Source organism: Amphiprion ocellaris, chromosome 6, assembly GCF_022539595.1.
Source record: "Amphiprion ocellaris isolate individual 3 ecotype Okinawa chromosome 6, ASM2253959v1, whole genome shotgun sequence".
NCBI classification, from domain to species: Eukaryota; Metazoa; Chordata; class Actinopteri; family Pomacentridae; genus Amphiprion; species Amphiprion ocellaris.
The window spans coordinates 31533699-31546330 of NC_072771.1; the positions used below are offsets into that span (position 1 = coordinate 31533699).

General features: G+C 41.0%; 2 protein-coding genes across 5 annotated transcripts in view; both read right to left on the reverse strand.

Moving 5' to 3' along the window:
- The window catches only part of rasgrf2b (Ras protein-specific guanine nucleotide-releasing factor 2b), a 52595-nt gene extending 45630 nt beyond the window's left edge, over positions 1–6965 (reverse strand). The window contains exon 1 of one of the 3 annotated variants that reach the window (XM_055011461.1): positions 6256–6965. In XM_055011461.1, the coding sequence (XP_054867436.1) occupies positions 6256–6531 (276 nt within the window). In that variant the 5' untranslated portion in view covers positions 6532–6965. The remainder of the gene's footprint in view (positions 1–6255) is intronic. The other 2 variants (XM_055011460.1, XM_055011462.1) reach the window with 2 other exon arrangements.
- A 1141-nt stretch (positions 6966–8106) lies between these two features.
- msh3 (mutS homolog 3 (E. coli)) overlaps positions 8107–12632 on the reverse strand; it is a 50556-nt gene continuing 46030 nt past the window's right edge. For both annotated transcript variants that reach the window (XM_023264448.3, XM_023264447.3), the window contains exons 22-24: positions 10905–11037; positions 10584–10752; positions 8107–8464 (exon numbers count right to left, since the gene is read on the reverse strand). In XM_023264448.3, the coding sequence (XP_023120216.2) occupies positions 8383–8464; positions 10584–10752; positions 10905–11037 (384 nt within the window). In that variant the 3' untranslated portion in view covers positions 8107–8382. The remainder of the gene's footprint in view (positions 8465–10583; positions 10753–10904; positions 11038–12632) is intronic.

Genomic DNA, 12632 nt, shown 5'->3' on the forward strand with positions numbered 1-12632 from the left:
ACACCATAAATCTGGTTTACTATATTCTTGGGAATTCGCTGTGTGCCTAACTTGATCCTGTGAAAACCAGCCCTCATAAACACACACAACAACAAACATATGAAACTACCTGACAACTGTATTACCTCATGCTAAAGTTTGTTTTATTCAGCGAGTCCTCCGGGGATGTGAGCATGTCTCCATGTCTCTTCGTCCCCACTGTACATCAGCACCTGTAGCTCGTGAAAGTAGAAGTGAATACTGTGAAAATAGATGGGAGCAGCTTGAAAATAACAATAACACCTCGGAGGAGTATGCAGAGGCTTGATGCCCCGAGAGCTTCAATCACCCAGGGAGTCCCCACGAACAGCCCGACACCAGCTCAGGAGCAGGCATACCAGGGAGATATTGCTTCAGAAATACAAATCCTATACCCCGAGGATGTTTGTTTTATGTATGAATCACACATCTGCTCTGCCTAACCTGCAGCAGCGGGGTATCTGGGATATTTAATAAACAATTTTAGCCCTGCACAAGTCAGGCTCATCAGAATAGTGCATCTTATTTGTGTTATTTTGGTGAAAAATATTCTGTTATTATGTCTTTTGGTAGAAAAATAATCTGTACAATTGAACCAGTTCAGTGTTGCATCCACAATGGATTTAACTTTTGACTAATGATTGAGAGAAATAGTTGAAGTACAATTATTCACCTTTTTAAGAGTTAATTGATGAGAGAGATACTATGTCTGTGTATTATGTGTGGAAATAAAGCCACTGATTGGTGCAGCCTGGCCTAAAGTAGGCGAAACCACCTTGATTGGCTCTCTTCAAAATTCCAAAATTTTCAAGCACCTTTAAAGATCTGTCCATTTGTTCATCTTTTCTGTGCATGTAGTTGCACCGCAAGCCCATGATATTAGCAAGACACTGGAAAGCTATAGGCCCCAGATGTTTTTCGCAAAGAAACAGTTCTTTCGAGCTCCAGTCTTTATGCTAAGCTAAGCTAATTATCTCCTGGCTGTAGCTTCATATTTGACAGACTGGCTTGAAAACGCTATCAATCCTTTAATTAAACTCTCTAAAGTAAAGCAAATCAGCAAACTTCTGAAAATGATTTTCTATCTTATTCTCAAAGAAGCAGATATTCTTGGTTCAAACTCATTTAACCATTAGGAGACAACATTTTTCATGGGAGAGGGAGTCGAAGCTAAGAAGCAGAAACATGATCACTGTTGTTGTTGTTGTACCACGAGTGCCTACTTGAAAGTAAAACCCACCCTCGTCATCAACCACGCTTTGATTGGTGCTTTATTTCAAACACAGGAGACAAATTTAAAGACAGATGTCAGCTTTAAATTATGACCTTAATGAGGTCCATAATGGCTTTGAAGGTTACACTTTAAAAAGAAAAACCAAAGAGGAATATGACGAGCAGCCTGAGGAGGAAAGCGGATCAGACTCTGGGAATATAGGAAGAATTGATTCCAATTAGCGCAAGCAACAGTGAAAACGCAGCACTCTGAGAGAGGCGTTTAGAGCCAGAGGAGCTTTCTAATGAGAACTAATTACACACACACACACACACACACACTTAAAGACATACACACTCGCTTTAGGAAGTTAAGACTGACACTTCAGCTCTAAAGTGGCACCCCAACTTTTCCTGCAACAAGTCTAATGAGGAAGGAGTCTGCTGAAAGGGGGAAAGTGGGCTGCAGCTCCACAGAAACACACTTTGTTGAAACTAAAGCAGACAAATTAGACGGCATTCAATTAACCTGCGATATCTCCATCATTCAGAGCAGATGGAAGCTTCGGTCCCAGTAACAGCCTGTCAAGATGTCTACGAAAACAACACTGAAAATATAAAACTTGGACATAATAAGCATCAATATCTTGAAGGAAAACCAAAACAAAAATGTTTCCTTTATGTGTGTGTTGCAAAATCCAATATCCCAAACAAGTCACCAAAAAAAAATAGTAAAACTAAAACATTTTAGAAAACACAATGCCATAATCAAACATATCATATGATTCCTCTTCACTGACTGATTATATCTGGTTTTGATTTTGTTGATTTTGAGACTTTGTCACAAGTTTAATAATTTTTCTTTGTTTTTAAACCATAAACAGAAGTGTGAAATGTTTTTGTAATACCAGAATGGTGGCTAGAAATATGTCACAATGAGAATATGTACAAAAGTACATGCAAAAGAAAAATCTTTACAATTTACTTTACTTCAGTTTTTTTCCCTAAGGGTGACAGAATTAGCTTGTAGTAAAAATGAAAAAAAAGAAAAAAAGGAGGTATTTTCTTCTAGTAGTTTTAGAAATGAATATATATATATATTTTAAATAAATTGTTAATGTTGTGATTATCTAATTTACTTTCTGATTATTGTGTTTTTCACCGCAGTGTCAACATATTTACTTTCTAGGAAGTCAAGGGGAAATAAACATCTGCCCTGAAGAAACCCCTTCAGTGATCCTCTTTAGCTGCATTGATTTCATTCCTCCATTATTTATTTGGATCCCAGCTCTGGCACAATTGGATGATGCTCCCAACCTATGAACCCATAAAGTCCAACAAAGGCTTTAATTGGCTCGTTTGTTTCTCTAACGGCCTTTCAAGAGAAGCACCAGCAGGCGTTTAAGTTGCTCAGCAAAATCTGACATGGGGTGACGACCTGGAAACAGACTCCACTGTACGTAACGGTCATCTGGTTCTGGTTCAAGGCCTCTGATGAACTGTGTTCCTCTCCAGGATCAATGACCGACCAGATGCTTGATGATGGGGGGGGGGGGGGGGGGGGGGGGGGGTTTGACAGTTACACACAGCTACATCCATCGGCTTCTTTGTACGCACACAGTCACTGTGGAAACCATTCAGACTGGTGTGAAAGCTCTCCAAATTATTTGAGGGGTTTGTGTCTATCTGCGAGTACAACAGAAAGAGAGGGAGGCAGTGGCTGTGTGTTATTTGTGTGGTTGCGTTGTGGCTCACTGTGGGGGTGTGACACTGCAGGTTGCTGGCAGACTCACTCTACTGCACAGACAAGCAGCAAAGGGAAAGAACAACTGATAGAAACATGGAAGGCCTTCTCTCGCCTTATCCCACCAAAACCCAGGAATAAAACCCAAGATCAGACAGAACTCTCTTTGATCCAGACTTAACCAACTAAACCACACAAGAAGCACACATAAGGCCTCCTGAGTGAGACAAAATGTCACCGTTATTTGGTTTATTCCTCCTCGTCTGCATTGCTACGTGGTTAAACAGTTACACACCAGCACACAAGGTTTCAGCTGAGGGCAGATTGAAAATAACCCTAATTAAACACCACAGCTGTAGTGTGAGAGTGAGACAGAAGAAGGGGAGAGAGTGAGACAGCCAGTGTGAACGCGGGAAAAAAGAGGATAAAATAAGACATCACAATTGCTGAGCTCTGTAACATCAGAGGAGACTGGTAGCACATGTAAATTTATCCCTCAACAAGAAAGATTTGTGTCCATAGCAGCAACACCATAACACATATAAAACATACTATTCTTGCTTCATGTGCAAATTAAAATGATACTCCTCCATCCCCTGCTTATCCTATAGCCTTGACTTTATATGCATACATCTGGAATGACTTGTCTTTACACATACTGTGTATTTAAAGTGACAGACATCCACTGCATAAGTAGGTGGGAGTCTGTGGCAATGATTATTTTCTGAGTGACGGTTGCTATTTTTGACCTCTCACATGAATAATTGTACATCCACTCACTGTCTCCTTAATACTTTCACAAACTGTAAAAAAGTCAGAGCTCTCCAGTGTGTCCCTCCCCCTACATTTTCACAGGCATGAAGCCTGTGCACACACATCACAGTCCCTGAGGCCAGATGAAAACTAGGATCTAGAACAGAAAATATTTAGTTTTCTCTCTTTTCTGAAGCAGAGGTTAGGCTACCTTTCATCCCTGCAGCAAGGATCGATTCTCTCACTGATACGACTACAGGACTGATGATACCATCATGACCAAAGCATGTGCATTCGATTTTTTTCTCAATGAAATGCATGTGCACATGGTAATTCAAATGTTTCCTAGCAACAAGATCTACTTAATTGTTGGAGCAACAATGCTGAGGCAGTATCTCAGAGCGCAGTCACAACAGATATGCCCAAAAGATTCTCCTGCACATCACACTTTTAAAGTCACAAAGACCTTTTCAGTCCCTCTGCAGCTGGATTGTTACTGCAAGTCTAAGTTGCATAAATATGAATCATTTAAATCCAAAGAGCTTTATTTTCTAGTTTTGTTCCACTCACAAAGGGACCTGTTGCTCTGTCAGTCACTTAGCTGTGGTTTTGATTTTCTTGAGGCAAACTGGACAAGGGCTTTAAAACACAGCTGCATGCTAAACTAGGCCTGACATATGTTTAGTTTCACCAGCGAATCACATTAAGAAGAAACCATCGTTCCCTAATGTCTTTTCTGTCCGAAAACTTGCGTGACTTGCATTTGTGATAGTTGATCATCACTCCAACTAATCCTAGAAGTTTCTCAGCCTGGACTTCTCATCCTTCTCATCCAAGAGGCTTCTTCAGTTCAAACACTACAACCAGCTGCTGTTGGTATTTGTCAGATGCATGCTTCAGTATCAGCTTACAATAAAGTTACAGAAAGTTTCTAGTAGACTGACCATAAGCTCTTCTTGCAGTCACTGGACTGAACTCTTGCAGACAGTAATTAGACTAATCACTGCTCTATTTATCAGATCTTCAGTAATCCTGCTTCTGGCATCGAACGAGACTTGAGTCACCCATTTAGTTGTAATTACACCAAATATGTAATGTTGCCAATATTTACAGTTTTGCCTTCAACTGAACATATATGATCAAAGATTAAAAATATTACAAATCTGTTCTCATATAAATTTAAATTAAAGCATGTCTTTAGCAGGTTTAAATTTCGTTTCTGGCAAAGTGACCCCTAGAGGAGTTTAGCTAATTCCACAGGACACACTAACCTGGTTTAAACTGAACCACAGGTGCAGCTTAAACCCCAGTATCTAAGCAATGTAGTATAAGTTATTGTGTGGCTTTTACCCAGCAACACAGGTGAAAACTCACCCTAAAATTCTACAGTTTCATTTAGAAGATGCTTTTATCCAAAGCCACGTACATCTGAGAGTAGATCAGGGAAGTCAGGAGAAAAACAACCTGGATAAGTGCCATAAAACAAGCTCATGTGTGATAATAGGACCGTGGTGTCTACAGTCAGTGCAGATGTAATAGGATTTTTTTTTTCCGCAGTCCGTAGTCTGTCAAGTGCTAAGGTGTTCAGTGAGGAGCTGGGTTTTTAGTCTTTTCTAAACACCAAAACCCTAAACACCAAACTGCAGAGAGGGAACAGAGCAACAGTCCTGAGGTTTCCATTGCAGCTACATATACTGCAGCATGTACGAAGAAATGAAGACATGTTGAATATTTTCATTAGATGATGCAACAAAAAGTGGCATCATGTGGATGAATGTTTCATCAGCTGTAGAAAAAAAAACATCCAAGTATAGAGTAAAAACAGCTTTACAGCATTCATGGGGTTAAAAAAAGAACCTGTTGCTGCACCGACTCAAGTGCCTCTTAATGTCTGACTCAAAATGAATTTGATTTTAAGCTATGAAGGAATTTCAGCTTTGATTAAACTACATAAGGTGGTGTTAGTAACTAATTATGACCAAGTCTGTGGCTGTAGCAAGCAAATGTAATGTAAAGAGAGAAAAAAACTGCTAGAAAGTGAAAGAAAGAAAAAAATATGTGACAGCTAAAAGGTATCTTTTTGTTTTTACTTGGGTAAAGACCGCTGCTCTCTCTGCTGCCAGCCTGCTCCTATTCGCTCATCCATAGGGGATGAGCTGCTCTGGGAGGATGCACTTGGGGCTGTAGACACTGCAGGGTTTTTTTTTTAAGCTGCAGGGAGCAGAGAGGCTGAGCTGCTGCAGCGATTTTAGTCTGATTCTGCATTTGCCTGGTCGTCAGTTCGAGTCAAGAAACAATTTCAAGTTTTTATCATAAAAAGTACAATTAAGGAGCAATAATCAGTAGAAACCTCGTTTGAAACCAAAGGCCAGAAATGTTGCTCTTGATTTTTTTTCTCCATATCAATAAGCTGCACTAATTGGTGTCAATGACGTCAGTGGGATGTGTGCAGGTTCTGGAAAATTGTGTCAGATTTTATTAAACACGTGAACTTGACCATTTACAGCTGGGTTCAGTGATCCTCTCACCTGTTTCTCCAGCGCCTCCTTCCCAGTTGTGGACATCTTGGGCGCTGGTGCGCGCTCGCAGGTGCATCCTTCCAACAGGTAAATCCCAGCAGGTCGCGCGCTTTGCTCGTTCTCGAAGTAGAATAGTATATTCTGGTAGAGGGCGAAGAACTTCTCGTGCCATCTGCTGTTCTCCGCCGCCTTCTTGCACAAGTAGCCGCGCTTGGTTCCCTCTTTACGCGCGACAGCCGACAGAAACAGCGCATGCCCTTCGTTGTAGCGGACGCTCTTCTGCATTTTGCCCGACGATTCTGGAGAGAGAACAAAGTGGGACAACCGGAACTTTCACCGCAAGCCCATGTTCGCCGTGGGTTTGTGAGTAAACTTTCCCACCGAGAGAAGCGCGGCTCAGCGGCGCCGGGGCGCAAGGAAAAGTTGCCCCGCTGACCGAGGCGCTCCTGCAGAGGAACTCATAGTGAAGATGCCCAAGTGCCACATGTACTAGAATCAATCCATGCTGCGCTTCTATAAAGTAAACAGCCAGTAAAAGCCGCCGAAAGCGAGAGGCGTGTGGCGCACAGAGAGGAGAACCCTCAAGTGGACGGACAGTGAAAGAATCAGACCGGACGCGCTGTAATCGGCTTTGACAGTGGTTAACTCTCTCTCGCACACAAGCGCTCTCTCCCACTAGGTCTCTATATCTTTCTCTCTCTCCAGTGATGCGCACTGATCTTGGAGTTGGCGGAATTAAAGGCGGAGCGTGAGTTGGTTGTGTGTGAGAGTGAGTGAGAGAGCCATGGAGATGCCTAATGCAGTTTTTCTCAGTGGGAAATATTCTGATTTGTTTCTGCATTATTAATCAGAACACATTAATGCATACACTAATAGATAAAGAAATCATGAAAAGGTAATAGCCTTTTAAACTTTGACAAAACTAGGTATGAGTCAAAAGTTTACTGTCTCCTGGAGTCAGATTCTGTTTCCTTCACGCTTTCTGCACAACAAAGAGAATCCTGCATCTGAGGAAACTGAATTTATACCAAAGTAAGTTCACAGATCTTATGGAGCAGCATAGCATCAACTTGTATGAAGCCTTGTGAAGCTCCAGGGGGAGCTGCAGAGTCTGATAAACTGCATTAAGTGATGTAATTTAAGTCAGCATTGGCTGGAAGTGAAGACAGAAAGTTTGAAAAAAAATCTGTCAGTGTGGCGTAATAAAGAAGTGACCTTACCAGAGCTCTGCAGCCCACTTCTCATCTGTGCTTTAGTTTAGAGGCCCAAGGCTACATTAGTCCTACCATAACCCAGCAGATCTCTGAGCCTACTGCTCAAATCGCATCTTTGGTTATGTAGGCACCATACACTGACCTACCACTTATTAAAACCACCTGCATTATATTTTTTTAGGTCCGTCTTTGGTGGCCAAAACAACTCTGACTCTTTGGAGTGCAACTTCTAAGGCTGTCTGGTGGTGTCCGGCATTTCAGCAGATCCTTTGGGTCCTGTGGGTCCGGTGCATCCCACAGATGCTCGACCAGATTCGGGGAGTTTGGAACACTTTGGACTTTGGCCGTGTTCCTCGAGTGGATCAGGAGCAGTTTTTTGTAGTAAGGTGGGACACATTGTCCTGCTGGGAAAGCCACTGCACGACGCAAAGTTTCCCAGAAGAACGTTGTACTGTAACTGTTATTAGTGTTACTCACTTCACCTCTCTGTGGTTTTAATGTTGTGGATCATTGCTGTAAGCTGACAAGAAAAATCATTGTAAAGGAAAAGAATATTGGTGATTCTACTGCATTGATTTCAATCTTTTGTCCACACTGTTATAGCAGCACAATACTGAGTAACTCTTAGAAGGTCAAACAGACACAGTTGTGACAAGTCTGACTTTTTTCTTTATTTAATCACCAAAAACCTGATCAGTTGGTATTAACTGATGTTATGACAGTTGGGTTACAGTACACATGATGGTAAGAACCAGAGCCTGAGTGAGTAAAATCCTTTTCACACAGTAGCTAAAAGTGCTGCATCAACCTCCTCCATTGGTGAAACATGTTTTTGTGTATATTCCTCTCTGAGCATGCTCAGTTTTTTTGCTGAAAACTGGATTGTTTTCTTCATCTGTATGTGCTGATGGTGCGAGAAAAGTCAAGAGTTTGACTGCAGCCAGTCAATGAGGGTCGATCTGTCAGAGATGCTCCAAACATCTGAGAGGAGTTTCTTACTTTTCCTAGAGAGACACAGACAAAGAGTAAAATGTTGAACATGAAAGTGGTATGTGCCCTCGCATAACCCGGATGTGTCGAGCCTAAACTTACTGTACTCTCACACACAGCTGTGTGAGAGTACAATAAATTCCATGTTCTTAACCTCGGATCAGCAGCTCAACCCCTGTGTGCACGATTATTGTGCACTGCATGACTTTGCTCCAACAGAGGACAAACATTTCATATAGGGAGGATTACTCTGACAGAGACGTATGGCTCTGTGTATGTGTGCACTGACAGATATTTCATATGGTTAGGATTACGTTAGAAGAAACTAAGCAGCACTCAGCTCCCAGCAGTCTGTCTGTTACAGAGCAACGAGATGCCGTGTTATAGATTTACAGAGACAGAAGACTGCATTACCAGAAAATGCAATAGACTGACACTTTGACAGTGGAGTTAGCCGTATTTCCACCTCTTAACTCAATCATAAGCCAAGTGTTTCTGCCCAGTAGTGTCTGGTTCATCCTAATAGATAACCTTTCAGCATCAGCATTAAAAGATATGCATTTTCCTTACCTGTCCATACTTGTGTGTTATTGCGCCTTACTTGGAAAAATATATTCAAAGGAAAATGAGATTTCACTTAGACTTAATCATGGTAAAATTCAGACAAGAGCAGTACAAACATCTTCATTTCATTTTAATCAACATTTTCAGCAAATACCAATTAAAAATATTTTAGTTAGCAACCAGATTTGGAAATAAATTTAAAAACTTTAAACAAAAATGATGATAAAAACCTACCCTGTTGGTGCTAAAGCAAAATTCTGCCACAAAAACTGCTAAGTAAAAGTATTTTTTTAGTGTTTGATGGAGAACATGAGGTCATTGCTGCATCCATTTGAAAAATCAAAAAAGTCTTTATAAACATCTAAGATAAAGTTGACACCGGAGCATTTTTAAAGTAAACCGAACTCTGTTTTTTTCTGTCTTTTTTGCAGCACTGGAAGAGTTTCAAGCCAAATATCTTCCTACCATGAAGTTGCTTGTTGGTGCCTCTCTCACTCTCTGTGAAAGTCCTTCATGTCACCAGATGACAAAGTCTAAGCTTCTCAATTAATCTGCTTCCACTCTGGTTCTGCAGGAATACTGGTACATTTTCTGGGTCAGGCATGTCAGCCCAGGTATGAAATCAAGTTTATTTGAGTGGTAAAGCTTAGAAAAACATTCAGTTTAGTGTCAGGGGAGCTTCTGTGAGTTAAGTGGCACACATCCGACTCAAAGTTTTCAGCTCTCAGGGTCCATTTGCGCCTCATAATACTTAAGAAACTCTCCAAAATCAACGACAGGACATTTTGTGATTCCTGGGAGGATCGATAGAGCACCCCAGTGATATAATATCACACTCCCATAAAGGTGGGGCAGATATGAGACTTAGATTTTGTAAAATGGCAAAAGAAACTGAGAAATCTTAATTTTTCAGCCCTGAATATGGATCAAACTCCAAAAACATTAGATCGTACATTTCCCACAATGCAACTAGAATGTCTGACTTGAGCTTTGCAATTCCAGCCCATTCATCCTACAACATGAGATTATCTGTGAATATAGTCAAACCAGGCTCAATTTTTGCCATAGTTTGAGAATATTTCAGAAAACCATTGCATTGACTAATTAAATTCATGTTTTGTAACATGAAAGACATTTTTCTACCGCTACCTCCCGATCATCACCAACTGTGACGTTCCAGAGTTGTATGCTTGTGTAATAATTCTGTGTCAGAATGACAAATTGCTGTACAGTGATTTGGTGTCTGATGAGCCTAGACATTTGTGGATCTGCTCTGGATTTGTTGTCTCACTGACACAAACAGCAGCAGCTTCTTCAGTCTGACACCTAAACTTAACAAAAGTTAGTAAAGGAGGTTTTCTACTGTATTGTTTTTAGTCTCTAAGATCAGACGAAGATAAAACTGAATAAATCATCCGAGCAGTTTTCCCAGACTTTGAAAAACTATTCCAGAGCTTCAACAGACACTATACAAATATATTTACAGTCCTTATGACTAGTAAACTTGTCTTCATGAGTAAAATACTCCGTTTTAAAAATGGTCAGAGTGAGCATGTGTGTTGGCAGTACCTCCTGGCATTGACCATGTTCTCCAGCTCTCGGGCTTTGCGAGCAGCAATGTGTAGTATTGAATCTGGGATGTCGGCCAGTCGGGCAACATTGAGTCCGTAGCTCCGTCCTGCAGCTCCTTCAGTCAACTGGTAGAGGAAGGTGATGAACTCTGGTTGAATTTCTTCATCTGGTAGTATGCACAAGTATATATATTCAAATGTCAACAAACTACCAAGTGATTTAAAAATTGATTGATTATTGTAAGAATGTTCTGAATTTATCTGCAAGACAACAGTGAATCTGTAATTTGTATGGGAACATTTTCATAAGCACACTCACCATCAGTGCCAGTAGAGATGTCGGGTTCATTGAGTAAGAAAGCCATGTGGTAGTTAGACACATGTTCAGGATACACTCGCTCCAGCTCACACAGAGGAGGATAATGGGTTACAAACAGGGTGAGGGCTTTCACCTGAGAGAGAGAACAAGAGAGCTAAGTGTAAAAATCCACATAAATTAAGTACACAGTGTCTCTGGAAGCTCTTCAGTCTTTTACACCTAGTTTAAAAATGTTAAGGATCAGTGAAAACAGCTCAAACAGGGTCTGCGAGTTGTAATCTCTACGTTGTGTCCTCATTAGTGGGAAAATATTCAGCTAAGGAGGGAAAAACAGCAGACAGAAATGCAATCACTGTGTTTACTGCTCAGCACAAGCCTGCCAGAGATGTTTGTCACTTCTGCTGACAGTCTTGGAACAAGTCTCTCTGGTAGGTAAAAGTAAGGAAAGCAAGTACAAGTTATGCGGTAACTATATCTGAAGTGACCCGCCACCTGCCATGTTGGTTTTTTTGACAAAAGAACTGCCACCTTCCCACCTACTTACCAGCTTTGCACAGTGTCTGTCAAAAAGTTATATTTGATATCAGCATGCACAGAATGCAGTCAAAAAAGTCCCAAAAACTTAACAAAATGTTGAGCATTTGCTGTTGTATTTGTCAAAACCTGTTATGTTGTCCTGATAGAATATACAGTGCCTATAAAAGTATTCACTCCCCTTAGATGTTAGAACAAGATGTTGCAAAAATTAACGTAGGTGCAGCCAATTAGTGCAAGAAGTCACACACTCAAGTGATTGTAGTATAAAGACACCTGTGACTTAAAGGTGCAGTCAGGTGAACCGGTACTCTTGGTTATAACTACACCATGAAGACAAAAGAACACTCCAAGCAACTCTGAGAAAAGGTAATTGAAAAGCATAAGTCAGAGGATGGACACAAGAAAATTTTCAAAAGACTGATATTCCTTGGAGTACAGTCAAATTCACTAATAGGGAATGGAAGTAATATTGCACATGGGTAGATCAGCCAAGAGCAGGTTGTCTTCAAAAACTGAGTGACTGTGCAAGAAACAGACTAGTGAGGAAGGCCACCAAGACACCTATGACTCCTCTGAAGGAATTATCTCAACTTAACAGCTGAGATAGAAGAAACTGTGCAGATAACAACTGTTGTCTGTTCTTCACCAGTCAAAGCATTATGGGAGTAGCAAAGGCAAAGTTTAAATCTCAAGAGTTTGCCAGAAGGCATGTGGGAGACTCTGAAGTCAATTAAAAGAAGTTTTTTGGGGGGGCTAAGTAGTCCAAAATTGAGCTTTTTGGCCATCAGACTAGATGTTGTGTTTGGTGGACAACAAACACTGTATATCTTCACAAATGCACTATTTGCACCATGTAGCATGGAGGTGGCAGCATCATGATGTGCTGGTGCTTCTCAGCAGAAGGCTCTGGACGGCTTGTAAAGCTAGAGGGTAGAATGAATGCAGCAAATTATACGCAAATCCTGGAGCACAACCTGATGCAGTCTGCAAGAGAACTGCAACTTGGGAGATTTGTTTTCCAGCAAGACCATGACCTGAAGTAAACAGTTGAAGCTGCACAGAAATGGTTTAAAGACAACGACGTGAATGTTTTAGAGTGACCAAGACAGATACCAGGCCTCAATCCAACTGAGATTTTGTTGCTAGACTTGGACCCCGTACAACCTGTCACAAGAATGGGATAAAACTAAA